The 24,641-nt window shown below is 56.2% G+C and overlaps 13 protein-coding genes across 13 annotated transcripts; 6 read left to right on the forward strand and 7 right to left on the reverse strand.

The window, feature by feature from the left end:
* Nucleotides 1-160: 160 nt before the first annotated feature.
* Nucleotides 161-3,324, reverse strand: ASPACDRAFT_81966 (glucan 1,3-alpha-glucosidase ROT2). Its single transcript, XM_020205989.1, has 3 exons — nt 3,131-3,324; nt 2,330-3,071; nt 161-2,281 (listed from the first exon to the last, which is right to left on the reverse strand). The coding sequence occupies exons 1-3, from the start codon at nt 3,213-3,215 to the stop codon at nt 217-219; spliced, it is 2,892 nt and encodes a 963-aa protein (XP_020051827.1). The 5' UTR covers nt 3,216-3,324; the 3' UTR covers nt 161-216.
* Nucleotides 3,325-3,589: 265 nt separating this feature from the next.
* Nucleotides 3,590-4,673, forward strand: ASPACDRAFT_81967 (nucleoside-diphosphate kinase). The gene is made up of 6 exons (XM_020205990.1): nt 3,590-3,721; nt 3,871-3,945; nt 4,003-4,106; nt 4,164-4,229; nt 4,284-4,348; nt 4,407-4,673. Exons 1-6 carry the CDS (start codon nt 3,705-3,707, stop codon nt 4,539-4,541), a joined length of 462 nt encoding a protein of 153 aa, XP_020051828.1. The 5' UTR covers nt 3,590-3,704; the 3' UTR covers nt 4,542-4,673.
* A 71-nt stretch (nt 4,674-4,744) lies between these two features.
* ASPACDRAFT_47845 (uncharacterized protein) lies at nt 4,745-5,395 on the reverse strand (the record flags this gene model as incomplete). Its single annotated transcript, XM_020202019.1, has 1 exon — nt 4,745-5,395. One exon carries the CDS (start codon nt 5,393-5,395, stop codon nt 4,745-4,747), a length of 651 nt encoding a protein of 216 aa, XP_020051829.1.
* A 707-nt stretch (nt 5,396-6,102) lies between these two features.
* On the forward strand, nt 6,103-8,672 carry ASPACDRAFT_126930 (methylenetetrahydrofolate reductase (NAD(P)H) MET12). Its single transcript, XM_020196986.1, has 2 exons — nt 6,103-6,333; nt 6,420-8,672. The coding sequence occupies exons 1-2, from the start codon at nt 6,247-6,249 to the stop codon at nt 8,403-8,405; spliced, it is 2,073 nt and encodes a 690-aa protein (XP_020051830.1). The 5' UTR covers nt 6,103-6,246; the 3' UTR covers nt 8,406-8,672.
* A 679-nt stretch (nt 8,673-9,351) lies between these two features.
* Nucleotides 9,352-11,550, reverse strand: ASPACDRAFT_36370 (glutamate--tRNA ligase GUS1; the record flags this gene model as incomplete). The annotated part of the gene is made up of 2 exons (XM_020200200.1): nt 9,352-11,229; nt 11,293-11,550. The coding sequence occupies 2 exons, from the start codon at nt 11,548-11,550 to the stop codon at nt 9,352-9,354; spliced, it is 2,136 nt and encodes a 711-aa protein (XP_020051831.1).
* Nucleotides 11,551-11,814: 264 nt separating this feature from the next.
* ASPACDRAFT_36069 (mitochondrial 54S ribosomal protein uL1m) lies at nt 11,815-12,892 on the forward strand (the record flags this gene model as incomplete). The annotated part of the gene is made up of 3 exons (XM_020200171.1): nt 11,815-12,086; nt 12,169-12,733; nt 12,800-12,892. 3 exons carry the CDS (start codon nt 11,815-11,817, stop codon nt 12,890-12,892), a joined length of 930 nt encoding a protein of 309 aa, XP_020051832.1.
* Nucleotides 12,893-13,052: 160 nt separating this feature from the next.
* ASPACDRAFT_1883492 (COG2 family protein) lies at nt 13,053-14,240 on the reverse strand (the record flags this gene model as incomplete). Its single annotated transcript, XM_020198334.1, has 2 exons — nt 14,007-14,240; nt 13,053-13,937 (listed from the first exon to the last, which is right to left on the reverse strand). The coding sequence occupies exons 1-2, from the start codon at nt 14,019-14,021 to the stop codon at nt 13,053-13,055; spliced, it is 900 nt and encodes a 299-aa protein (XP_020051833.1). The 5' UTR covers nt 14,022-14,240.
* Nucleotides 14,241-14,820: 580 nt separating this feature from the next.
* On the forward strand, nt 14,821-16,580 carry ASPACDRAFT_81970 (uncharacterized protein). Its single transcript, XM_020205991.1, has one exon. It carries the CDS (start codon nt 15,205-15,207, stop codon nt 16,120-16,122), a length of 918 nt encoding a protein of 305 aa, XP_020051834.1. The 5' UTR covers nt 14,821-15,204; the 3' UTR covers nt 16,123-16,580.
* Nucleotides 16,435-17,677, reverse strand: ASPACDRAFT_47851 (Mrp/NBP35 family ATP-binding protein; the record flags this gene model as incomplete). Its single annotated transcript, XM_020202020.1, has 2 exons — nt 16,435-17,442; nt 17,645-17,677. The coding sequence occupies 2 exons, from the start codon at nt 17,675-17,677 to the stop codon at nt 16,435-16,437; spliced, it is 1,041 nt and encodes a 346-aa protein (XP_020051835.1).
* Nucleotides 17,678-18,107: 430 nt separating this feature from the next.
* ASPACDRAFT_1876317 (protein phosphatase regulator SHP1) lies at nt 18,108-19,642 on the reverse strand (the record flags this gene model as incomplete). Its single annotated transcript, XM_020198080.1, has 3 exons — nt 19,323-19,642; nt 18,882-19,261; nt 18,108-18,834 (listed from the first exon to the last, which is right to left on the reverse strand). Exons 1-3 carry the CDS (start codon nt 19,392-19,394, stop codon nt 18,108-18,110), a joined length of 1,179 nt encoding a protein of 392 aa, XP_020051836.1. The 5' UTR covers nt 19,395-19,642.
* An 88-nt stretch (nt 19,643-19,730) lies between these two features.
* ASPACDRAFT_126940 (TOM13-domain-containing protein) lies at nt 19,731-20,944 on the forward strand. The gene is made up of 2 exons (XM_020196987.1): nt 19,731-20,434; nt 20,532-20,944. The coding sequence occupies exons 1-2, from the start codon at nt 20,159-20,161 to the stop codon at nt 20,646-20,648; spliced, it is 393 nt and encodes a 130-aa protein (XP_020051837.1). The 5' UTR covers nt 19,731-20,158; the 3' UTR covers nt 20,649-20,944.
* A 213-nt stretch (nt 20,945-21,157) lies between these two features.
* On the forward strand, nt 21,158-23,137 carry ASPACDRAFT_81973 (membrane insertase OXA1). The gene is made up of 3 exons (XM_020205992.1): nt 21,158-21,268; nt 21,336-22,085; nt 22,177-23,137. Exons 1-3 carry the CDS (start codon nt 21,179-21,181, stop codon nt 22,822-22,824), a joined length of 1,488 nt encoding a protein of 495 aa, XP_020051838.1. The 5' UTR covers nt 21,158-21,178; the 3' UTR covers nt 22,825-23,137.
* A 601-nt stretch (nt 23,138-23,738) lies between these two features.
* Nucleotides 23,739-24,422, reverse strand: ASPACDRAFT_81974 (adenylate kinase family protein). Its single transcript, XM_020205993.1, has one exon. The coding sequence runs from the start codon at nt 24,126-24,128 to the stop codon at nt 23,793-23,795; it is 336 nt and encodes a 111-aa protein (XP_020051839.1). The 5' UTR covers nt 24,129-24,422; the 3' UTR covers nt 23,739-23,792.
* Between the last annotated feature and the right edge of the window lie 219 nt (nt 24,423-24,641).

Genomic DNA, 24,641 nt, shown 5'->3' on the forward strand with positions numbered 1-24,641 from the left:
CTGACTCAGCCCCACTGATCGGCGCCAAAAATCGAGTCTCGTCCCAAACGGGTAACAATACAACCTGCCGCCCAGTGCCCAGAGTGCTTATTCGCCACTTGGCTCTACATTACTACGTTTTACATTCTCCTTGAGCTTGTTGACACTGTTGCTTCTGCCAGAATGGTCGTGGAGTTCAATATACTATTGTAACCCACTAGTCTATCGCCCCAAATTCTAAAACTCAATCCGCCACGAGTTGCCAATGGCCACATTGGGGTTTTTGACCACCGCATACGATGCCTTGCCATCTTGCTGGCTGTGATATTCAATCGAGGCGGTGGTGGCAGCTTTGGCATTCTCCTCAATCACCGTCACGCTGGTCTTGTCCTGCCAGTCCTTGGGCGGATCAACAACAATGACCCGCTCCACGCGAACCCCAGCCATTTTCTTCAGATATTCGTTCGTCTTGGGACCCTTCGCACCGAGATCTTCGGACGACAGAGCAGAATTTCGGAAGGCGAAGCGGCGGTGGATGTAAGCGCCACGCTCGTAGTCAAACGTCTCGCCATCATCAACGTAGAGGGTACCGTCGGCGTGGCCGTCCTTGTTCAGCACAATAACAAGAGTGTAGGGATCCCACCTCATAAGTCCGCTGCTGCGGCGTGGGCGATCCTTGCGAGGAATGACATGGCCGCCCTGCATCAGCAAAGGTACCCTCTCCATCGGAGCGGGCACGGTATGCCGCTTGCCTGCTCCTTGGTAGACGGTATAGTCGAAGTAATCATAGTACTTCTCGTCGTCAGCAAGATAGATGTCAACACTGGTAGCATCCTCGGCCACCACCGGCTTGGCAAGAAGACCCGTGTTGCCGAGATAAAGCTGATCATCAATAGCAAAGCCTGCTTCGTCGGTAGGATGAACATAGTACTGGGGCCGCACAATCGGCATCCCGTTCACCGAAGCCTCATGGAAGGCGGTATACCAGGCAGGCAAGAGCTGGTATCTCAGGCGGATGGCCTGCGCAATGATGGACCGGAAAGGCTCAGCAATCAAATACGGCTCACGTCTGCGAGTGTCAATATGAGCGTGGGCGCGGAAGAACGGATACCAGATACCGGTCTGGTACCATCTGGTCAAGAGTTCCTTGCTTGGGTTCTGGAAGAAGCCACCGACATCAGCACCGGCAAAGGGGAAACCCGCGATACCATTGTTCAACACCATTGGTAGCGAGGCAGCAAGGTGATCCCAGGTCGCCTGGTTGTCGCCCGTCCACATGGCTGACATCCGTTGAGCACCGGCATAGTAAGAGCGGGTCAAGACGAAGGGCCGGCGGACTTCGCCCTTCTTGCGCTCCAACAGGGCATTGTAGGTGGCATTGACCAAAGTGACACCATGCACGTTGTGGATATCGCGGTGCTCCCAATTCTCATGGTGCAGGTTGTCCTTGGGCATAGTGGTTTCGGGTCCGTTGAAAACGGATGGCTCGTTCATGTCATTCCAAATGAAGACATTTGACAGGGTACCCTTAAACTTGTCATACTTGAACAAGCTCATCCACCACTTGATGGCTGCCGGATTGAAGGTATCAATCCAGTTCGATGAGCCAGGCCAACACCAGCCATCGTAGATCTCCCCGTCCTTGTTCCTAGTGGCCAAGTTCTTGCTCTTCAGTTCTTCCGAGATGGTGTATCCATCCTTGTTCTTGATATGAGGATCGATCAAGACCACGAGCTTACGCTCCGACTCATCGAGCTGCTTCTCCATGCTAATAGGATCAGGGAAGGTAAGCGGATCCCAGGTGAAGTACTTCCGGTCATCAGTGTACTCGAGGTCCAGCCAGATGATGTCGTAGGGGATCTGGTACTTGTCAAAGTTGCGATCTACCTCTTTGACATCCTCATCGGTGATGTAATTCCAGCGACACTGGTGATACGCGATGGCAAAATGTTGAGGCAACTGAGTGAAACCAGTGAGTTCACCATAAGTCTTGCTGATGTCTTGCGGTGTCGGTCCCAGGAAAACGAAAACGTCGATCTGACCAGACTCCGAGAACCAGTGACTCTGGGTGTCTGTCTTGGCGCCCACACCAAGGGAGAGAGGGTTGGGAGACGACGTGGCCTTGACAATGTCCACCCAGGTCTCTGCGGCGTTGAGCCAAAAGACGCCGACGGTAGAGTCCTTACGATGAGCTTGCATGAACGGAATGGAGCCATAAAGGGTCATCGGGCTGTTGAGCTCATACTCAAACACATCCGAGTTGTACATGCGGTAAGGTTCATTGTGGTTGCCATCACCACCGCTAAGATTCGGTTAGCGTCTTCATGATATAGGTAGTTGGTCCGCTTACCGAGTCTGCTTCAAAGACATGGAGTCGGCGTGCTCGGGAATACCGAAAACATGGCTGTAGCCAGGAAAGGTGATATCTAATCCGACACTTTCGGGGCCCCTGGGCTTCGAGTCCGTGTTACCTCCGAAGCTCTCTTCCCACCAGGTGCTCTCGTCTTCCGAAGTCTCCTGCTCGCTGCCCTCCGGAGCCTCGACCTTAGGCCGCCAATGCTCCAAGTTCAAGTATCCCTGGTGGTTCAGCTGGACGTGAGTTTGTCCGTCCCGCTTGAACTCCGCCTTAAAGGGGTTGTGGTGAATGATCGCTTCGAACTTGTTGTCTGGACCGTACAAGACCCGGGTAACTCCAGCCTCGGTTTCTGGTTCCAAGGTCGCGGTCTTGCTCAAGTCCAAGCCACCAACCAAAGCCCATTTTTCCACCTCATTGTAACGTTCCTTGCGTGCCGGGCTGTTGTGTCGAAGCTCGATTTCGCCCTTCAAGCGCTTCTCCTCGTCGACGGTGACTCGTGCGACGCCTGACTCCAGGAAAGAGACCACGAGGGGCAACCGGACCTTTTCATCCGCGGATAGAGACTTGAGAACGGTTCCGTGCAGTTGTCCATCCTTGAACTGGATAGAGGAGGATTCGAGTTCGTAAGGGGAGGACCAAGTTGAGCCCTTCGCGGTGACATCGTCGGCGAACGCTCGGTTCCGCTTACAGAACCCTGACTGTGAGCATGTCTTGAAACTCTCGTGTTTCACGGCAACTATACGTTGCAATTAGGCTTAAGCACGATACCGAGAAAAACCTTGAGAGAGAACTTACATCCTGGGATGATGAGACATCCAAGGACAATCACCAAGGATAATAAGAGGGTCCATCGGGTGGACGATGGCCGGAAGCCGGCCATGTTGCGAGCTTAAATAGATAAGATGCAATCAGAGACACTCAATCTCTGAAAAAAATAAACTTCACCAGTCACTAGGGGTGAGGACCTGCATCTACCAGAGGTGGAGGTCAAATCAAGAAGCGACAGGCTCTGGGACGTTCGAATAAGAGTGACATGTGAATAGTTCCAGCCTGGCCAGATTGGCGATGACCGTGACGGAAGCTCCCTGGATTGGGGTTAGTGTGCCTCTAAACTCGATCGGGAGGTTGGGGTTAGACACCTCAGGCGGTGAGGCGGTCAGGCCATTGAGGTGGCCGCTCCAGGCCACAAGGCCCTCAAAGGCTCAAAAGGCATTGCCCCTCCTTTTGCGTCCCTTTCCGTCGAGCCCCACACAGCGCGTTTGCGGTCCCTCCTTATATTTTTCGCCCAACTCACGCCGGCTCTGCTTCCTTTCCCTTTTCCTCCTCTCATTCGAATCTCCGTGAATCGTTATCATCCACATCCTTCAAAATGTCCAACGAGCAGACGTAAGTTGATGCTCCTCATTATTCACCTTCCTCATGCGTTGACTGGTCTCGTTCTCTCTGTCAACCATGTGTCGATTATCTGCCCAGATTGACAACGCTTGACCTCAACACTCATCTGCATTGACTTCGAAGCTAACAACCGGACACAGCTTCATTGCCATCAAGCCCGATGGTGTCCAGCGCGGACTCATTGGCCCCATCCTCTCTCGCTTCGAGAACCGTGGGTAGGTGTCCCTCAATGCCGATCATTGTCCTCCCCAGCCATACTAATTGTCCTGTAGCTTCAAGCTCGTTGCCATGAAGCTGTGCTCTCCTTCCCAGCAGCACCTCGAGCAGCACTACGCTGACCTCAGCGACAAGCCCTTCTTCAAGGAACTCGTCTCCTGTGAGTAGCTTGGATGGCTGTTATGATACAACAAACACATGCTAATCTCTCAAATAGACATGCTGAGCGGCCCCATCTGCGCCATGGTCTGGGAGGGCCGTGATGCCGTCAAGACCGGCCGCAGTAAGACTTCCTCTCCCATCGTTCTACTACAGCGATACTAACAACGTCGAATAGCCATCCTCGGTGCCACCAACCCCCTTGCCTCCGCCCCCGGCACCATCCGTGGTGACTACGCCATCGTAAGAGCCCTTTGCCCTTAGATTCAGCCCCCAAAAACACCACTGACAATTGGCCCAGGATGTCGGCCGCAACGTCTGCCACGGTTCCGACTCCGTCGAGAACGCCAAGAAGGAGATTGCCCTCTGGTTCAAGCCCGAGGAGCTCCAGAGCTGGAAGCAGAGCCAGTTCGACTGGATCTACGAGAAGGCCTAAATTTCTCATCTCAGCTTTACCATTTCGGAGCCTACCAACCCTCGAGCATGTGGGAGGCAGCGCTCTTTAGATGAAACAATCTAGAAAACCCAAAAGCCCCATGAGAAATACAAGTCATTTCCAGATCTAACTCTACCTCATCTCCATCTATACAATAATTCCTTGCCGCGTAGAACATAGCATCAGTGTCACAGCACTGCTGTCTACTTCCTCCCTAGTAGCCCCCTGACCCCCTTCCCCAAGGGCCCCAGAATCACCCTCGCAAACCACGGCGTAGCCCAAACACTCGCCGCAATCCGCACCGGCAGGAGAAACTTGGTCACCGTGTACGCCGTCGCAAACTCCAGCACGAGACGCACGCCTTCCGTCTGACTGCGGCTGTTCCCGGCCACTCGCTCCGCTAGTCCGCCACCATCACCCTCAACAAGGGAAGCCAGATCCACCTGCGTGACCTCATCCACCCAGCCCTTCTTGCGCAGCCACCGCTGGAACCGCTGCGTGCCCTGCTGGAAGGACTCGCTCGCGGTCAGATCGGGCAGCCAGTTGCCGTAGTGGAAAGCGGCTGCCAGCCCGAATAAAGGCACGATGGCGGTGAGCTCGTGCAGGATGAGGAACGAGGTGACGTGCGTTGCGGGCGCGCCTAGGAGCGGCGTGGTGTAGGTGCGCAGGAACGGGGGGAGGCGGTCGTTGAATCGCTGCAGGCGAGCGCGGAGGTCTTTCGCGGCGGCGGGCGGAGAAGGGGAAGGGGTGGTCGAGGTGTACCGGCGGGAGGAGGGCTTGAGGTGGGAGGTGAAGGAGGAGAAGGAGGAGGAGGAGAAGTGGGTGAGACGGGAGATTGAGCGTTGAGAGGCCATTTTCTGGGTTATCGCAATGTCATTCCCGTCGGACGGTTGGCTGAGGGGATGGCGGGGAGGTGGGATTCGTTGAATCTCGTCTGGGAATCTTGATCGGTAAGGTTGGATTGAAGCTGGGGAAGTTAGGTTGATCACATTGACAGGTTGACAGGCTGCAGGAAGGGCAGTATGCATGTATGTATGTATGTCTGAGGTGGACTGCATCTATCTGTCTTGAGTAACCTCGTTGTTGCGATACACTGCTGGTGGTGGTGCTTAATGTTTGCCCTGTTTGCATGGCTGATGGTTGTTTAATTGATAATTGATTTAATCTCTATAGTTGGATTCCCCTGAGAAGAACAATGGACCCTGTCCGATATTCTATGTTCTATCGTCATTAATCCAATTGTCTGCCTTCTCGTGCTTTACCACCTATTGCGACAAGAGTTCCATGGTTCACCAGTTTCTCACACGCCCGATTGCCTCGTGGAGCAAGCAGCAGCCAAGCCTAGAGGGCCGTCGGTGTGATTGCATAATGCAGGCAGTCGGCCAGGACGAAGGACGCATGCTTTAACGAATGCGCCACACCAAACCGTCAGGATGGGTGATTGCATGTACAATTAGTGAATGGACTGTACTTGTACTTAGTGAACAAGTACAGTACTGGGCAAAAGATGAAATGGAGTCGCCCGACCAGATCGGCAGTTCGTCATTTTGCCTCTTCCGGAGGGCCCCTCAGAGTCCACGCCAGAAGCAGATCTTCTTCCCCACCGCCGCCTTTCTTCTCTTGCGTCTTCTTCTCCTCGGCCACTTCTCCCCCCTTCTCTCGCCATCGTCTCCTACTAGATACCGCAGAAGAGCCGGCCTTCACCATGGAGAAGATTACCGATAAGATCGCGGCTTTGCCGCCCGATGCGAATTACTTTTCGCTGGAGTTTTTTCCTCCCAAGACCAAGATGGTGGGGCTTTTATTTCCCTCTCCCCGCACCGCAAGATGACTCCAACCCAAGCCACATATACTGATTGATCATGGATTCGCCATTAGGGTTTCGCCAATCTTCAAGCCCGTCTAGAGCGTATGGCACAGGCCCTTCGTCCCTTGTTCGTCACCGTCACCTGGGGCGCTGGAGGAAGTACCGCGCAAAGGTCCCTGGAACTGGCCGAGATCTGTCAGCGCCAGCTGCAGTTGACCACATGCTTACACTTGACTTGCACGAACATGAGCCGTGCCCTGGTGGACAAGGCGCTGGAGGAAGCCAAGGTCCTGGGCATCAGGAACATCCTCGCCCTCCGTGGTGACCCGCCCCGCAGCGAGGAATACAACATGCACGGCGAGGACGACAGCAACAAGGACTTTACCTTTGCGGTGGACCTGGTGCGCTACATCCGCAAGCATCACGGCGACTACTTCTGCATCGGTGTGGCTGCCTACCCCGAGGGTCACCCGGCAGACAACTTCCAGGACAGCCAGGACCCCGCCAGGGACGTGCCGTACCTGGTCGAGAAGACCCAGGCGGGCGCCGACTTTATCATGACTCAGCTGACCTACGACATTGACGCCTACACCAAGTTCGAGAACATGCTACGAAACCACGAATCCGGCGCCTTCAAGACCATCCCCATCATCCCCGGCTTGATGCCCCTCCACAGCTACAAGATCCTTACGCGCGTGACCAAGCTGAGCCATGTCAAAATCCCCCCGCACATCCTGTCCAAGTTGGAAGAGATCAAGCACGACGACGACGCGGTCAAGCGCGCCGGTGTCGACATCGTCTGCGACCTGGTCGACGGCATCCGCAGTCTCCCCACTCCAGGCCTGCGTGGGTTCCACTTCTACACGCTCAACCTCGAGAAGACGGTGTCGTTCCTGCTCGAGCGCTGCGACCTCATCGGTCCGTACACAGAATATGACGAACCCATCGAGGACTCCGCGGCATACTCGGCCGCCCGCCTCGAGACCCCGGCGCTCGCGCTCGCCAGCCGCCGCTCCTCGGTCAGCTCCATGCCCCACAACCGCGTCATTGTCGACAAGTTACAGCCGTCGGATGTATCCTCGCGAGAGTCCGTCAGCCATGAAGCCACCGCGCTCAGCGCCGGTCTACCCGCCATGCCACCGGACCGCAGCACGACGCTGCAGATCTCGGAGGGGCTCGGCGCCCTCGGACGAGAAGCGACTTGGGACGACTTCCCCAACGGACGATGGGGTGATGCGCGCTCACCTGCCTTCGGCGAGATTGACGGGTACGGGCCCTCCCTGCACATCCCGCCGGCCGTGGCCCACAAAGTCTGGGGGTACCCAGTCACGCGCGACGACATCAGCGCGCTCTTCCGGCGCCACGTGTCCGGCGAGCTGTACATCGTACCGTGGAGCGAAGGCGGGGCCGAGGAGGGGTCCGGCACGACGCTCAACGCCGAGACGGAGATCATCCGGCCGGAACTCCTGCAGCTGATCGACAAGCGCGGGTGGTGGACCCTGGCCTCGCAACCGGCCATCAACGGCGTGCGCAGCGACGACCCGATCTTCGGCTGGGGTCCGCCCGGGGAAGGGTTCGTGTTCCAAAAACCGTTCGTCGAGTTCTTCTGCCCCAGCGCGGACTACCACACCATCCTCAAGCCGCTGCTCGAGCGCCACGGCCACGAGAAACTGGCCTGGTTCGCCACCAACGTCCGCGGCGACTTCGAGTCCTCCCTGCCCAGCGCCAACGCCGAAGACCCCGACCCCATCGACATCAACCCGGCCAACGTCAACGCCGTCACCTGGGGCGTGTTTAGAGGAAAGGAGATCGTCTCCCCCACCATCATCGAGGAGGTCAGCTTCCGCGCCTGGGGCGACGAGGCCTACCGCATCTGGGACGAGTGGCGCCGCATCTACCCCAAGAACTCGGCCACCGAGCGCTTCCTCGACGCCACCAAGAACGACGTCTGGTTGGTCTGCGTCGTGGGGCAGGAGTTCGGCGCCGGGACCGAGGTCGGATCCAAGGAGGAGGAGGAGGAGACCAAGTGGATGTGGAGGGAGCTGGCGGGCTGGTAAGGTAGTCGATGCCGTCGGCTGTCGGCCGCTTCCGTTGTCGTGGCCTGCCCAGGAGGGTGGGAGGGGGGAGGGAAGGGGGATTATCTTGTAACTGAACCCTGAATACCGTACACGGGTTCTTTTCTCCTCTCCCCCTTTCTTTCCGGGGTCGTGTATTGAGATGAGATCATATAATCTTTGTGTGAGTTATACAGAAAAGAGGTCCTGTTCGATTAGCCGTCATACCTTATTCAAGTTGGCCCTCTCTCTCTCCCTCTTCCTTTCCCTTTAACCGCAGTCGAAATAAGGTAGCTCCGAGATCAGCTGCGTCTAGCTTCCAGTGCCCCTCGATTCGTGGTCCATACCAGCCTCTCTTTGCATAACCATTTAGTAGCTAGTAGCTAATAGCTGTAGCTGTAGCTACTCGCTTGAATAGAGAGGTGGTGCAGTGGCTGGTCACCGGTACCTAGTAGAGACCCTGAAGTATCCCCACCTCCAGCTGGTGGCAGTCCTTTCCATCCACACTACGGAGTAGATAAGGTAAGGTAGGGCTATTCACCGAGTCCGCTTCTTATTGGCTCATCAGGTCTACGAATTTAACCCTGCCTGTTCTCCGGTTTGACCCGCTCGAATTTTCACAAGGTTCTATGCCGGACAGCCCGCATCCATGAGCCTGTACATCCATGATCATGGATGGATTAATGATGGATTTGGGTTCCTGGGTTAAGGGCTTAACTACACCTTGATTTGTGGACGAGCTGGACCCGCCAAAACGCGGTTGGACCAATATGACCACGACTGACCCGTGATCGTCTACGTACGGAGAACTGGAAAGAGATAACAAGAAAAAACAAGGAACAAAAGAACCTTGAACCTTTATCGAGTCTTTTTGTGCAAACTAAAATCCGAAAAGTTTATTCTTCGTATCTTCATAGGCCGTCTATACCTCAAAAGAAAGGAAGCGGATCTATTTACCCGCCTTACCGGTGGGGATGTTGAACAGCACGGCGGGCTGGCCGGGGGCGTAGGGGCGGTCGAGGCGGTAGTAGCCCTTGCGCTCAAACTGGATGATGTCGCCCTCCTTGAGGGCGGCGACGTTGGCGTCGGCGAGGGCCTCATCCCGGAACTCGGTGTGGGGGTTCAGGACGGCCTCGAGGGTGTCCTCCTCGGTCATGGTGTCCTTGTTGAGCAGAAAGTCGAAGTCGACCAGCTCGACGGGGACGAGCTCCTGGTCGGCCGAGAGCCAGGTCACCTTCTTCTCGGTCTTCTTGAAATCACCCTCCAAGTGGAGGTCGAGCTCCAGGGCGGTGACAGCGCCCGTGGCGGCGTCGGTCTCGATCTTGCGCACGATCGCGTTGCCCCACGCCATCAGCGTGATCTCCTCGTCCTGCTTGAAGGTCTTGGCGTCCTCCTGGTCGAACAGGATCGAGCCGCTGAAGGTCACCTTCTTGGTGCCGATGGCCGGGTTTTTGGCGTGCTTGGGCTTGTCCTCGGTGTACGCGGCAGGCGCGCCGTTCAGCTTGGCCTTGACCAGCTGGTTCTTGAACAGCGCGGTGTGGCGCGGAGCAACGGGGTCGATGTACTTCTTGTTGGTCGCCCAGAAGAGGGTCCAGTCCAGGTTCACGATGTTCTTGCTGGGGCCCTGCTTCAGGATGAACTCGCGCAGAGCCGGGATCGTCATGCCGCGACGACGGATACCCCGGATAGTGGGGAAGCGCGGGTCATCCCAGCCCCAGACAGCGCCGGACTCGACCAGCTTGGTGAGCTTTCTCTTGGACAGAAGGGTCCGCACGAAGTTCATGCGGGCAAAGTCCCAGACCTGCACATGGCGGAGCTTGAGAGTGTCCAGGAACCACTGGTACTGGGCATTGCGGTCACGGTACTCAATGGTTCTCAGGGCGTGGGTGACACCCTCCTTGGAATCAACGATCGGGCATGCGAAGTCGTAGGTAGGATAGATCTTCCACTTGGAGCCAGTGCGGTGGTGCTCCGCGACATTGCATCGGTAGATGACGGGGTCACGAAGCGTCTTGTTGGGAGCGTCATACGAGATCTTGGCCCGAATGCACCACCGCAGTCCCTCGGGGGTTCCCTGCTTCATCTCCTCGAAGCGAGCAAGACTCTCTTCGACCGATGCGTCACGGCGCTTGCTGGGCTCGCCGACCATTCTTTGTTCGGCCATGGTCTCCTTGTCGGTATCATCGGCATAGGCATGTCCCTCCTTGATGATGCGGATAGCGTACTCGTAGAGCTCGTCAAAGTAGTCACTGGTGTAGCTCAGCCTGTCCGGCTTGATACCCATAAGGGCCAGATCCTCGATGATGGCATCCTGGAATTCCAGCTTCTCGTTCGAGGGGTTGGTGTCATCGAAACGAACCAGCAGGGTTCCAGCATACTTCTCGTGGGCGAAGTAATCGTTCAGTAGAGCCGCCTTGGCGTGTCCGATGTGGAGGTATCCAGAGGGCTCGGGGGGGAAGCGAGTCACCACACCCTTATCAGTGTTGAGAAGGTTGATGTCGTAGCTGGCTCCCTCCTTGGCCTTGGCGGTCTTCTTCTCCTTGGCGACGGCGTTCATGGACTCGAGGGCAGTGGCGGCCCAGGGGCAGAGCTCATCGATGAAGTTGAACCAACGGGTCAGGCTAACCAGAGCACCCTTGCGCACGGGGGAGATGGCAACCTTGTTGGCCCGGAGAGCACCCCAGATGGCGAGGTCGGCGGTCGAGAGCGAGTAACCAGCGACGAAAGAGCGCAGGAGGAGGTGGTTGTTCAGGCGCTGGAGCTGAGGCTCGAGGGTCTTGAAGTCGAGAGTGGTGAAAGTCTCGAGCTGGGAGAGCCATTCGGTCTCCTACATTGCAGTGGTTAGTAGACGTAGACCCATATGCAATTGGACCGTATTCAACCCACGTACCAACTTCTCATCCTTGGCGTTCAGGAAAGGAAAAGCAGCACGCAGTTCCTTGATCGCATTATCGGAGCCATAGACAGGCGAGCCGTTAGCACCGGTGAGTTCGACGGTGGCCTTGTCTCCACTGCTCAAGACAGCGCTATCTTCGTAGTTGATAGCAATGACCTCCTGCTCCTGGTTGAGGGAAGTGGCAACCAAAAGGACCGGCAGCAGGGCGGCCGGGTTGGCGCGAGTGGCCAGAGTCAGCTGAAACTGCGACATCTCTCTTCTTCGCTTCTTCGTGAGAAAAGAATTGGGATGATGGGAAGAAGTGAAGAAGTAGAAGGCGGGGAGGGGCGGAGAGGGGCACTTTTTTGACTCAATCGGGATTCCGCCGGCGGTATTGTTTCTCCGCCTTTCCAGGGCCGCCCGGACTCGGAACGGAACTTGCTCGATTTCCCGTCGGCGGCCAAAAAACATTGGCTTTCCCATTTGGCATTTGGCGTTTTGTTCATTCAGAATCCGGGGTCAAACACGCCTGCCGCCATGTCTTCCTTGCACTCATTGCTCCCCACTGCGGCACGGGGGTTGGTCTCTTCCTGTCGATCTGCCCTGCGACCTGGCCCCTTGGCTTCGGTCGTTTCCACTTTTCAGCAGACGCGATGGGCTTCGAAGGCAAGCTCCAAAAGAGTCAAGAGCCAGGGCTACAAGAGCAACAAGGACAAGCTCAACGTCAAGGGCAAAAAGGGTTTGAAGAAGGAATTCACGCAGCATAACCTGAAGGATATGGAGCAATTTGCGCTGTGCGATGCGATGAGGTATGTGCAAACTGCTTCTCGGAATTGTCATTCGACCCAGAGACAAGTCAGTCGCTGATCACTCAATCTTTGGGGACTGCAGATATATCCGCGCCTTCGAAGTCGGCCGCCAGCCCACTGTCTCCAAGTATGAACTGCACATCCGCCTGAAGACCAAGCGAGACGGTCCCGTCATCCGCAACATGCTCCGATTGCCCCATTCGATCTCGACGGAATCTCGAATCGCCGTCATCTGTCCCCCCGGTTCGAGACAGGAGAAGGAAGCCCGCGATGCGGGTGCTGTTCTGGTCGGAGAACAAGAGGTTTTCGATGCGGTGAAGGGTGGCAACATTCCCTTCGATCGCTGTATCGCCCACCCGGACAGTATGGAGGCCTTGAGCAGAGCCGGCCTGGGCAGGTTCCTGGGTCCCCGCGGTCTGATGCCCAGCGCAAAGATGGGTACGGTGGTTGAAGACGTGGCCTCCCGGGTCGAGATGCTACGTGGTGGTACAACCTACAGAGAGCGTGCTGCCGTCATTCGTCTTCCCATCGGCCAGTTGGGTTTCTCCCCGGAGCAATTGCGCGACAACATGCGTATCGCTCTGGAGCAGATCAAGAAGGATGCCGCCGCCATGAACGATCGCATAGTCAAGGAGATCTACGAGGTGGTACGTCAGCGACCATCCCCTTTAACGTCCTCCGGTCAAGAACCTGTCGCTAACCCACGACTCCAGGTGCTGAGCTCCACAAATGGCCCCGGCTTCAGCTTGAACGGCGAATTCAAGTCCGACAAAACCCCCGACACCACCGGCATGCATGGCCCATAAATATATTTTCTTGAATATCCCGAGTGTACAGAATATGTTTCATTAGGCAGGACACGGTGTATAATGGTATTGTTTGACATATATCTCTAAAGCATAAGACTTTTCCCCAACGCCGACGCTATGCACAAGTGGCTTCACTCTTGTTCTCGGGAGAGAGAATCTAGGATTTCATGTTCTTCAGTGCAGACACCGCTGTGGCGTCCTCACCCATGATCTTGTAGAGGCGTAAGATAGCCATCGTTCTCTTGTCTCGCTTGTCACCCGCATGGCTGGCCTGGTCCAGGGCTGTTTTCAGATCCAGGAGCAGCGCTGATCGAATCTTCGAGACCCGAGTTCGCTGGCCTTGGATGAAGGGATGTTCCTCGCCAATCCGGGCCGCCAGCCTCGTCAGGTACAAATACTTCTGGATATGGTGCTCGAGCGTTTTCAGCGAGACGAGCGGTGTTGCTGAAGCCCCGTTTGCCAGCACCTCCTCCTCTTCCTCAGTATCATCGCTGGCGCTGTCCAGAAAGTCAGAGTCCGACTCGACCTCGGTAGCGGAGGAGTCGGCGCGAGGTTGGCGAGCGGCGTCTCCGATCATGAGTTTCCTCTCCAGCTCCTCGATGCGATCCACGTAGTCCAGCAATGCGCGCCCCACGTTGACCTCGCCCTTTAACCGCTTCTTCTCTTTCAGCAGCCCTTCGACCTCCTCCTGTCGGGCCTCCACCTTATCGCGGATCGCCCGCACATCGCGCTGGAAGGCCAGGAGCCCGACGCGCACCTGTTCGACCTTCTCCTCTCCACCCTGAAGTGCAATCCCCAGCGACAGAAAATCCTGATAGTTCTCATTGACCAGGTCGAGCAGCTCCCGGCTGAGCGATTGGTCGAGGTCCCGTAGTTCTTGTCGCAAGTCTTCCAGACTCTGGTGTCGGTTGGTCAATGAGGAGAGGTAGGTGGCGGGGTCGAAATCCGGTGCGAGAAAGGAGGCACGGGACAGAGGTTCGGGAAATGGCAGGCCGGATGTATCGTCATCGAGATCGGAGGCCGACTCGTCGGAGTCGCCAAACTACCGCGGAGATGGAATTGTCAGCCCCGGTGAGGGGAGGTGGGTGGAAATGGATGGATGGATGCATACACGGAAATTGTTCATTCTGGAGGCAAGGTCGGATATAGACCAGGCCGAAGGACGCGCACAGGTGGTTGACAAACAACAATGTTTTGGGGAAGTCGGGGAGGGAGTGGAAGAGTGGAGAGGGAGGGGGGGGAAGAAGTGGAGAGGTACGGAAGTTACTTTACTTAGTGGTGGTAGTTAGAGGTAAGTTACAGGTGGTGGCAGGCTGACCAGTTGGTGGTTCTAACCGGATCTCCCGCCGCCCACGGGAAGTACGTGAAGTATGGAGTATACGAAGCAACCTTATACTTCCGCGTTTGCTACTGTACAGTACATACTCCGGAGTACACCATCTTCATTTCTCTTTGTCTTGCAGCTAGCCGGGTCGCTAAGATCAGCGTGTCATCCGACGCTCGGGAGTTCATGGCGATGGCGATCATGGTCTCAGACAGCCCACACCACAGTGACCACACCCTTCCCTGGTTACGCGGAGCTCATGCGTGATTGTGTTCCCAGTGACTGATGCGCTGGAACAACCTACGTGTCTCGTGCCGTTGGTCTGTCCTCCCCTCTACTGCTACTGCTGTTGCTGTTGCCGCTGCCGCCGTCTCAGCTGCCCGTTGACCGTAAGGTGGGGTTGATCATCGCCTCGGGGAGGATGGTGTAGCTTTTGGTGGTGGTGGTGATGGTGATGGTGGTGTTGTCATCCTCGCTTTTCGTTGTCGTCCCCCTCCTCCCATCCCCTCCTCCCCTTCGGTCCACATTCTAGTCTAGCCTTGCATCCACACTGGCTGGGATTTTTGTTTGTCATCGGCTGGCCGGAACAATGGATCCTCACTCAGACAGGCTGTTCACCCATACGGGTGCTTCTTTTGCCCCGTCATCCTCCTCTTCTTCCTTCCCGCGCCGCCGATGGTCGCAGCTCAGCCCTCTGCATATTCACCCCCATACCCATACCTCCTCGTCTGCGGTGGTCTCTCCATCCACGCATCATCCTTTTCGCAACGATGACCTGTCTCTGACTGCTGAATCCTCTCGAGCACATCGTGCCACTGCACTCCGTCAGTTGAATGGTTATGCCAGGCCCTTATCAGCCAAGGGCCGGTCTGCAACCTCTCGGCCACCCTCCTCCACCAACACGACCACCACCTTGGGGTCTCAACCCGTGCTGGTGCGAGCATATTCCGGAGGAAGCCCTGATGCAACTTCCACTGCAGCCACGATGCCTTCGCGGCGCTCATTCCTCCTCTTCTCTTCGCGCTCAAACAGCCGCCCCCATGCGCCGGCGCTTCCCTCCGAAGAGGATTTTAGCATCGATGGCATCTTGCGCGCCATCGAGCCCGATATCCGGCACACGCTCGACGCCATCGGCGAGATCTGCGGTCGCAGCAAGCTGAGCCTGGCCAACGAGTACGGGAGCCATATCGCTCCCTTGGGCGAGATCCGCGCTCCGCCCGGCGGCCTGTTGACGGTGGATGAAGCAAGCTCCGACCACGAGCGACAGGCCGACAACGACGTGGTCATCTGTGATGACGATAACAGCGTTGCCGATGGGCGTGATTTCCACTCCGCTCCACCCTTTCGGTACTGGGGCCAACTCCGACAGGCGACGACGACGACGACGACGGGGTCTCACTCGAGAATGTCCTTACCCGCGGACAGCGCATCGCTGCAGGTCCAGCCCACGACCCCACGATCCTCGGCAGCTTTGCGGTCCGTGCATGGCGAGACTGGGGTTGACTTGCTTCTGACCAGCAGGGAGATCGCGTCCAAGTCGAGTGCCAGCGGCCGAGGTCTCCTGGGGAAGAAGGTGAAGAGCGACGCCCGACGCCGGACCTACGAGATGATTACGCCGGCACTGGTGTCGGAGACATTGCTGGAAGCGCAGGCCGAGAGCCGCTATGCTCCCGAGGCATCCCGTCCCAGTCGGCCGCTCAGTACAAGCAATGTAGGAACCGCGCAAGCTGGCGAAGACCTCCTTTCGGGGACACTCCGACCGTCCTCGATGGTCGATATGCGGAGTTTCCTCGGCTGGCTCCGGTATATCATGAACGACGCCGAGTATGGACGTAGTCCGGTGACAGCTGAAATGAGACTGCGGGCGATGCTGGAGCGACCAGCCCACGGCCATGATGACTGAATGATCTTTCTTTGTTTGTGTTTTATGATTGATGATGAACGACTGTATGCTATTTCATGACTCCAATCCGGTTAGCAAGTCCCAACTTTTGGGGAAACAAGTTCAAATGCACATGCACATGCACATGCAGACAATATTCAATTCTAACCCAAATCTCCGCGACAGTCTTCTCAGACTCAGAAACCATGGTATCGTTCCCACCGTACACACACAAGGACATCATATATGAACATGAACCAGATAAATGCATCCACCTATATACTTCTCACCTCAAAAGTCTATGAAACCCAAACCCCGAACCACCCAGTAATTCTACCCCTCAATCTCCGCAATCAACGTCCTCGCAAACCCCTCAAACCGAGCATAAGACCACCCCTCCCGATACCGCTCAACCAAAGGCCGATCATCATCCACCTTCTCCTTTTCCTCTTCCTCCTCATCATCCTCCTCCTCCCCATCCCCCTCCCCATCCTCCCCAATCCCCCTCCCCTCCACCAACGCCCCAAACCCAACATCAACCGGCACACTCCCCAAAAACCTGACCCCCATCTCCCTTGCCATGACCTCCCCGCCCCCCTTCGAGAAAAGATTCGTCACCTCCCCACAGCACGGACACGTATACCCGGACATATTCTCGATCACACCGAGCGTGGGGATGTTCGTCTTGACGCAGAAGTTGACTTCCTTGCGCACGTCGGAGGTGGCGATTGCCTGCGGGGTGGTTACGAGGATGGCGCCGGCGAGGCGGGGCATCGCTGCTGTCTGGGAGGTGGAGGTGGCAGTGGCAGGGGAAGGGCCGGTGCTACAGAGCGTGAGGAGCTGCTCGGCGAGGGCGATGTGCTCGTCGCTCGTGCCGGGCGGGGTGTCGACCAGCAGGTAATCGGTTTCGCCCCAGAGGACGTCCGCGAGGAATTGTCGGATCATGGCGGTTTTCTTGGGGCCGCGCCAGATTACGGCGTCGGAGCGGGAGCGCAGGAGGAAGCCGAGGGACATGCAGTGTAATGGGCCGCGGGGGGTGGATGTGGTAGGTTCTTGGTGGGGGTTTGAAGAGGGTGGTGTTGTTGTGGTAGGGGTAGGAGAAGGTGGCGATGGCGATGCTGATGCTGGTGCTGGTGCATCTACAGCGGTATGCACGGGAACAGGCAGCCAGCCGCCAGGCGCTTGGGTGATCTTTGCATCTTCCAGGCCGACTAATCGCGGGATCGAGGGCCCCGTGAGGTCGATATCGAGGATCCCCACGGATTTGCCCTGCAGGGAGAGCGCCAGGGCCAGCTGCAGCGTCACGGAGGATTTGCCGACGCCGCCTTTGCCGGAGAGGACCTGTTCCCGACCATGAATGTTAGTCGCATATCCTCGCAAAAACGCTGGGGTTGTTGAGGGCGGAATTTCTTCTTAAGTGAAGGTGTAGGTTCGCAGGTGAGTGTGCTGGAGTATGCGGGAGTATGCCCTCCACTGCGCGTTATCGATAAGAGGAGGAGGGGCAAATATTCCAGCAAAGGCGCAGGGATTGAAGTTCTCTCACCAGCACCACGTTCTTGACTCCGTCCAGAGGCATCTTCTTGTTTTCTGCTGAATAGATTGAGAATCAATGGAGGAGCAAGCAATCTGTTTAGCGGGCGGGGAATGAATGGAATTGATGGCGATAGCCGATTTCGGGCGCGTTTTTTTTTCTGCGTCATTCCGCGGAGGTTGCTTATCAATCGGGCTTGGCGAGAGGAACGCCGAAAAGATACTCGGGTTCAGCTTCAGCTTCGCAATTTGCTCTTGCTTATTACTGAGGTTGGGAATTTCTAGATTCCGCTTTCATCTGACCTCCAATGATACGCGAGATCATTGTTTCATTCTCATTTTTCATGAATCATCTCATCTTCATGAATCATCTCATCTTCATGAATCATCCCATCTCATTTCTTAGTTTTAGACCTCCAGAGAATATCTACGCCTGGCTCATTGCATAACTTCTAGTCCACAGCCTCATTGCACGCTCATTGCCACTTCTGCACCACAACACCGCCCCTCTTGAAGTCGGCCATTTCCCCCAGGACAGCACCCTTGTCCGTAAGATCCTTGCTGGGGAACGTAGTCATCAAGATCCACGGGCGGGACTGGCTAGCGGGGCTGGACGCAGACACAAATTCGTAGACATCCCCAATCGTGTGGGTAGTGTTGAAGCGAGACGTGAGTCGTGTGCCATCGCCAAGGCGGATTTGGAGGGTGATGGTGGGCTGAGATTCATCAACAGTAGGCTTAGGTGGCTCTGAGGCCTGACTTGTTGGAGCTGGAGCTGGAGCTGGGGCCGCGGCAGAGGTCGGCACGCCAGGCGTAGGGCTTCCCAGTCGCTGCCCCTGGCCAGAAAAGGGCTTGTACTTGGGCTTCGGCTTGACGTATTTCTCCTCGTGCTGGTTGATTTCCACGTCCACCTCTTGACCAGACTGTACATTCATGATCGAGAGGGGAGCACGACCCTGTCGGATCCCCTCCAAAATCTCTGCGTTCCGGGGATCATCGGAGCGGTACAGCTCGCCATCGTCGACGGAGAATCCGTCGGCCCAGAAATGAAGCGTTCTCTGGACTCGTTGCGGCACTTGCGTAGCGGGCGCGCTCGGCGCTTCGATTACCCTGCTCGGAGCATCATCGCCACCGAGGGTACGTGCTGTGCCCGTGAAGTGCGACTGTCTGCTTGGTTCATCCGAGGAGGGCGGCTGAGTTCTACTACAGTGTTAGCCTCCTATTGGCATGCTAACGGTGGCAGGTTTCACCTCTTGGCCTTCTCGATAATCTTCTTCTTGATGTCGTCGGGGTTCTGCACGGCGAGGCCAGACTTTTCCCCTCCCGCGAAGAAATCCTGATTCACGGAGTCCTCCTCCTCCGAGGATTCACCAGCCCCGGAGGCAAAATCGCCCAACGTCGCGAATCTCTTCTTCGGTCCGGTCCTGCGCGATGAGGACGGCTGCGGGGTAGTGGATGGAGACTGGGATGAACTCCCCCCGAGTGTGCGACCGGCGACTGGTCCTGTTTCGGCTCCTAGGCGCTGCCCTGAGCCTGTGTTTGCGCCCTGCGTAGCTTCGTCCTGCTCGGCAAAGAACTCGGTCACTGCGGCTTCGAGGTCCCATTCGCTGGCCGCCAGGTATTCTTGGGCCTGTAAGAAGTAGACGTTAGTGTGGAGTTCAGTTCCCCCTAGAATTCAGGGGCAAGCATACTACTGCGGCATCAGTGCCAGACATAGCACAGAACTGGGATACTAGCTCATCGTGAGCTGCTTGGTGTTCCATGTTGATGATATAACCGGGACTGCAAGTCGTTGACGCCGGAGAAAATTGGGTTGAAAATGGATCCACTCGGTCACTTCAAGCAGAGTATCGTCCAGAGATATTCAGGAGTATGCAAAAAGAAATGGTAGTTGGCAAGAGGCGCGTTGTGAACAAGGAAGGAGATCTGGTGGATACAACTAGTAGTAGCTTTACTATAGTTGAAGCTGGAAACAACAATGAGGACGAGCTGACAAGCTGAGGTACGTCACTGTTGCCTGATTGGTCATCCGGAAGAGGGGATCTTCCGTCTATTCATCGATTCCACATGAAGGCCTCAGGCAGAAACAGTCAGCAGTTCTGATCGCTAAGTGTACTGTACTCTGCAGTCAACTCGGGCCTGTCGAAGTACTACTGCACCTTATATACTATGTGTAGTCTACAGACTACCAGTTTTCATTCTCAAAGCATCATATACTCCCTTGGCAGTTTCACACGCGTTGGTGCTGGGCATTGCGCAACTGACGAGCGAGCAGCCCTGCGGCTTACATAACAGGTAGGTCAGGTGTATTGGAGCATTCATTCCATCCACTCGTTGAACAACCTCAACAAGATACCTTACAAGCTACCCCCGTCCACGTCGGCCGTTGATTTGTCGGCCTTCATCTCCACCGGAAACCACTGATTCGACTTCTGCGAGCAGATCATTGTTTTGGACAAACCTCAGCCCTCCCATTTTTCTCTCCTAAGATACACCCGTTGGATATACCTTGCTCCCTCCCCGCATCATGGCCGCCGACCTCTCCAACTCGGGGGAGCTCTACGAATCTGGACTGACTGTCCACTCGGACTCCGAAGTCTATTCCGCCAACCACGATGACTCCTCGCATTCCTCTTCCACTTCGAGCTCCCCTCTGATCCTCTACAAGCCCCCGACGTTCTGGAGCATTCTGCGCGGCGCCGCGATCAACCTGGTGCTTCCTTTCGTGAACGGCTTGATGCTGGGATTTGGCGAGTTGTTTGCACATGAGGCTGCCTACAGGCTAGGCTGGTCCGGCACAAAGGTATGAAAGCGTGGATCCCTGTCGTGGGAGGCAGGGGTGGACCTGCTCCTCTCCACGAAGTTGGCCGGCAGATGTGCTAACCCCGCGATCATTGCAGGTATTCCCTATGCATCGACGATCTAGGCCAGCTGGACCTGGCATTGAAGTGCGCGAGCTCCCGCAGCGACGGAGCACTAGAGCTGCTGGTCTGCAAGACACCACGTCCTTGGAGTAGACGATGATTGGGGAAGGCAGCATTATAGATCCTTAAAACCGGTGAAGCACTCATCAGGGTAGGCTAGGGAACAGTCTTCCGAACGCATTTCATCTGTCAAAGCAAGCAGCGCAGGATGCGCGCGTTTGTTGAGAAGTTCTAGTGTACATAGATCTAAGCATCAGTTGATAGGCTTGACCTAACGGCGTCCGGCGAAGCTCATACATTTGACAAGTTTGTAGCATATTCTTCACAAAGAGAATGAACTGATCAATACAATATCTGTGGACTCACCCCCCAACACCAAGTATAGCTACATGATACACAATAGTTAGTCAATGTTGCTCTGATCCTAGACCGGGTGTCCGCCAACGATGCTGGGTCACTTGGCCCTCTTCTCCTCCGGCCGCCCGGCAGAAAAACACGGCTTGGCAACAAAAAAGCGCTCCGTCGCCGGAGCCCCGATTTTCCCATTCAGGTGTCCCTCAGTCCAGTCACCCCCCCGATTGTCTCCTCTGCAGTCCCCAACTCGGCATTTCAATTCAACAACCATGTTGGGAGGAACTGGTCTTGCTGGTCGCGGCGCTATGCCTGCCATTGCCCGCCAGCGATTGCTTGCTTTCTCGCGCTCTAGTCGATCGGTGAGTTTATTTACGCCTTCGCTCTAATTTCCCCAACTCCCCCAGTTTAACTAACGCGGCTCTACAGATGTCCTCATTCCGACCGCAAGCCTCCGGAAACGCTCTTCGCTATGGAGCGTCTAGCCGGCCCATGGCTAAGACTTCCTCGCTGCGGTCTGCGTCCGCCATCCCTGCTATCTCCGCTGCTCGTTTCAATTCGACCACGGCCGCCCCCGCAGACGCTCCTACCGTCGTTCCTACTCCCGAAGTTGTTGAGGCCGTGCCAGACTTGGCGGAGATTGACATCACGACGATCCCGGAGAAGATTGGCTACCTGAAAGAATTGGGGTTGGACTACGGCTGGGGTTTCTCCTCGACGATAGAATGGATCATCGAGCATGTTCACATCTACTCGGGACTCCCATGGTGGGCGAGTATTATCAGCACTGGTTTGCTGGTCCGTCTGGCCATGGTGAAGCCCACGCTCGAGGCTGCCAATGCCACCACCAAGCTCAACAACATCAAACACCTCACGACCCCGATCCGGGCCAAGCAGATGGCCGCCTCGCGTGAGAGCAACATGCTCGAGATGAACAAGGCCCGGGCCGACATGCAGGAGCTGCACACAAAGCACGGCATCCAGCCTTGGAAGTCAATGATTCCCTTGATCCAGATTCCCCTCGGCTTTGGGTGCTACCGGGTAATCAAAGGCATGACTTCCTTGCCGGTGCCCGCTTTAACCTCGGAGCATGTTGGTTGGCTCCAGGATCTTACAATCGCCGACCCCCTCTACATCCTGCCCGCCGTCAGCTCCTTCTTCTTGTACTTTTCCCTCAAGGTATGTGCTGCCACCTTTCGATGACTCGTTCTTGTCTCCCATTCGGCTCCTGAACCGAGGCACGCTTGCTAACCGCGGCCTCACGCAACAGAAAGGAGGAGAGTCTGGAAGCAACGCCATGCAGAACACCGAGATCGGAAAGGCGGTGCTGTACGGTCTTCCTGCCATTTCCTTCATGTTCATGGCCTTTTTCCCTGCGGCTCTGCAGTTGTACTTCACGAGCACCGGTCTCGTTGGTATGACCCAAGCATACCTGCTTTCCAAGCCTGCTTTCCGCCAATGGGCCGGAATCGCCCAGGTGGAAAAGGTTGAGTTGGCTCCTGGCCAAGAGCAGAAGAACCCCATTCGCATGCTCCGTGAGATGATGGAGGCTGAAACTGCTAAGCAGCGGGAAGCCGCCGCCGTCGCCGCCGCCGCTGCCCGTGCTCCGGAGCAGCAGGTGAGCTATATCGACCGTGCGATTCAAAACTTCAAGCAGTCCAAGGATAAAATCAAGCAGGAGGCAAGCAGCAAGATCGACGAGATCCGTGGCACGGGACCCAAGCTGAACGAGGACGGGTCGGTGGCGGAGCCCCCGCGGTTGAGCGAGAAGGACCGCAAGACGGCGGAGGACTACGAGAGGCGGAGAAAGGAAGAGGAGGAGTATAAGCGCGAGGAGCGCAACCGGGCCCGCCGCGAGGCGCACATGAGGCTGTTGGAGCAGCAGCGCCAGCAGGCCCGTTCAACGATGAAGCGATGAATTCCACACCCTAGAACCTGCACCAGAAAGGATGCGGACTGGACATGATCAGCTAGCTGGAGTGGACTTTTGGGAGTTGTATTTCTCTGTATATTATGGGTGTTTTGTTCGATTTTCATTCTCATTTTCTTTCATTTCATCATCGGCATGATTACCATGTGCTTCCAACCTCGTTTAAAAAGAATGCATTGGGATTTGGGATCTGCAATGATCTTGTCCATAGTTTCCTCACGGTTGCAACTCAGTGTCTGGGCTTTGTCAGCACCGGGGATTTAACTAGTTATTTAGTTGAAGTCCGTCACCAACAACACTTCCTTAATCTCCCCCTTCCCTTATTTTGCACCATCCCCCTCATCTCAAATACAAACAGGCACAGCTATACTGCGGTCCAATACAGCCAGAAGTTCCAAAGAACTAGATTAATAAGCAGTGAAGAACAACATCAGTCATCACACACTACACATCTCGCTTCTGACCCTGAACCTCCCCCTGTGCCTCAATCCTCCGCCTCAATCATGGCATCGAGGTATCTCCCTGCTTGATGAATAAGCACCTGCTACCAAAGGATCAGTACCACGTCTCTAAGTCTAGGGCAAGAAACTTACTTGAACGCAGCGACGAAGGCTAGGATACCAATACATTTGAGGCATTTCACCCGTGTCAAACTACAACGATGGCAGCATTATTATCAGTCATCCAATCTTCTTTTCCAAAAGTCGATTGCTTCACACCTACCATCCGTGTGGACTCCGTGAGGCCCTGATGCGCTTCGGAGAGGTAAGCCCTATCGGCGACCAGGAAGGGCTGCGAATTCCTAAAGAACTTCTGGCGGGCACGGTCATACTGTGCACGGGAGATGCGAGGCCCATTCAGCATCGAGCGCCGACACGACCACCGGGAGAAGCGGATCTTGGCGTCGGCGTGCAGCAGCAGGGTGTGCTGGAAATTGAAGCACTGTACACCACCCGTTAGCACAGCCCAGGTCCTGTTGGCGGTATACCTACTCGATCCAAGAAGTCATGCGCCTCGGGCATCATGACGAGGCCGTCGATGACGAACTCGTACACGTCCGCGGCCATCTGCTCCGCGATCTCCTGCTTGATGAGGTTGAAGAGCACGGCGCTCGGAACGATCCTGTGCTCGCCCTCGCCGTCGGGGACCGGTTTCGAAAGACTGAACCCCAGCCTGCGCTCCTCTTGCTCGATGAGGGCGTCGATCTCCAGGTAGCCGAGCTCTTCGTCCTTGGCCAGGTCGACGGCGACGGTGGTCTTGCCGGCGCCGGGCGCCCCTGGCGTTTGCAGCATATAAGTCTCACAATTCGAGCCCGAGCCCGAGCCCGAGCCCTAAGTCAAATTCCCGCAGAACTTACCTGTGACAACGAAGACGACGGCGCTGGATAGATCGGCCGGGGGCAGCTCTTCCGTGGGTCTGTGACGGGGTCTCATGGCCAGAAGCCCGACGCTGGGGAGGGATTTATCTTGGATGTGGAGGATCCGGCAATGGCAACTTTCGGGGTAATGCAAGATCCCGGCACTCGCGAGATATCGATGATCCTGGCACGCCAACGTAACGCTTCGAGGGTATGCCGGCTTCAGGCGGATTGGCAGCTCGGTCTGCTGGTTCATTTCGGGGGGGCTCCTGTTCTGGCCTGTTTATCAGTGTTCTGGCTGGTGTATCAGTGTTCTGGCTGGTGTATCAGTGTTCTGGCTGGTGTATCAGTGTTCTGGCTGGTGTATCAGTGTTCTGGCTGGTGTATCAGTGTTCTGGCTGGTGTATCAGTGTTCTGGCTGGTGTATCAGTGTTCTGGCTGGTGTATC

Source organism: Aspergillus aculeatus (genome assembly GCF_001890905.1).
Source record: "Aspergillus aculeatus ATCC 16872 unplaced genomic scaffold ASPACscaffold_20, whole genome shotgun sequence".
NCBI lineage: Eukaryota > Fungi > Ascomycota > Eurotiomycetes > Eurotiales > Aspergillaceae > Aspergillus > Aspergillus aculeatus.

Bases quoted from the DNA above. Each gene is read 5' to 3' on its own strand.
- ASPACDRAFT_81966 (XM_020205989.1), bottom strand. From the start codon at position 3,215: ATGGCCGGCTTCCGGCCATCGTCCACCCGATGGACCCTCTTATTATCC. The intron at 3,072-3,130 runs GTAAGTTCTCTC...TGCAACGTATAG, and splicing joins ATGTCTCATCATCCCAGGAT to TTGCCGTGAAACACGAGAGT. The intron at 2,282-2,329 runs GTAAGCGGACCA...ACCGAATCTTAG, and splicing joins ATGTCTTTGAAGCAGACTCG to CGGTGGTGATGGCAACCACA.
- ASPACDRAFT_81967 (XM_020205990.1), top strand. The intron at 4,230-4,283 runs GTAAGACTTCCT...AACGTCGAATAG, and splicing joins TGCCGTCAAGACCGGCCGCA to CCATCCTCGGTGCCACCAAC. The intron at 4,349-4,406 runs GTAAGAGCCCTT...CAATTGGCCCAG, and splicing joins TCCGTGGTGACTACGCCATC to GATGTCGGCCGCAACGTCTG.
- ASPACDRAFT_126930 (XM_020196986.1), top strand. From the start codon at position 6,247: ATGGAGAAGATTACCGATAAGATCGCGGCTTTGCCGCCCGATGCGAAT. The intron at 6,334-6,419 runs GTGGGGCTTTTA...ATTCGCCATTAG, and splicing joins TTCCTCCCAAGACCAAGATG to GGTTTCGCCAATCTTCAAGC.
- ASPACDRAFT_81970 (XM_020205991.1), top strand. From the start codon at position 15,205: ATGCCTTCGCGGCGCTCATTCCTCCTCTTCTCTTCGCGCTCAAACAGC.
- ASPACDRAFT_126940 (XM_020196987.1), top strand. From the start codon at position 20,159: ATGGCCGCCGACCTCTCCAACTCGGGGGAGCTCTACGAATCTGGACTG. The intron at 20,435-20,531 runs GTATGAAAGCGT...CGATCATTGCAG, and splicing joins TAGGCTGGTCCGGCACAAAG to GTATTCCCTATGCATCGACG.
- ASPACDRAFT_81973 (XM_020205992.1), top strand. From the start codon at position 21,179: ATGTTGGGAGGAACTGGTCTTGCTGGTCGCGGCGCTATGCCTGCCATT. The intron at 21,269-21,335 runs GTGAGTTTATTT...GCGGCTCTACAG, and splicing joins TCTCGCGCTCTAGTCGATCG to ATGTCCTCATTCCGACCGCA. The intron at 22,086-22,176 runs GTATGTGCTGCC...CTCACGCAACAG, and splicing joins TCTTGTACTTTTCCCTCAAG to AAAGGAGGAGAGTCTGGAAG.
- ASPACDRAFT_81974 (XM_020205993.1), bottom strand. From the start codon at position 24,128: ATGCTGCAAACGCCAGGGGCGCCCGGCGCCGGCAAGACCACCGTCGCC.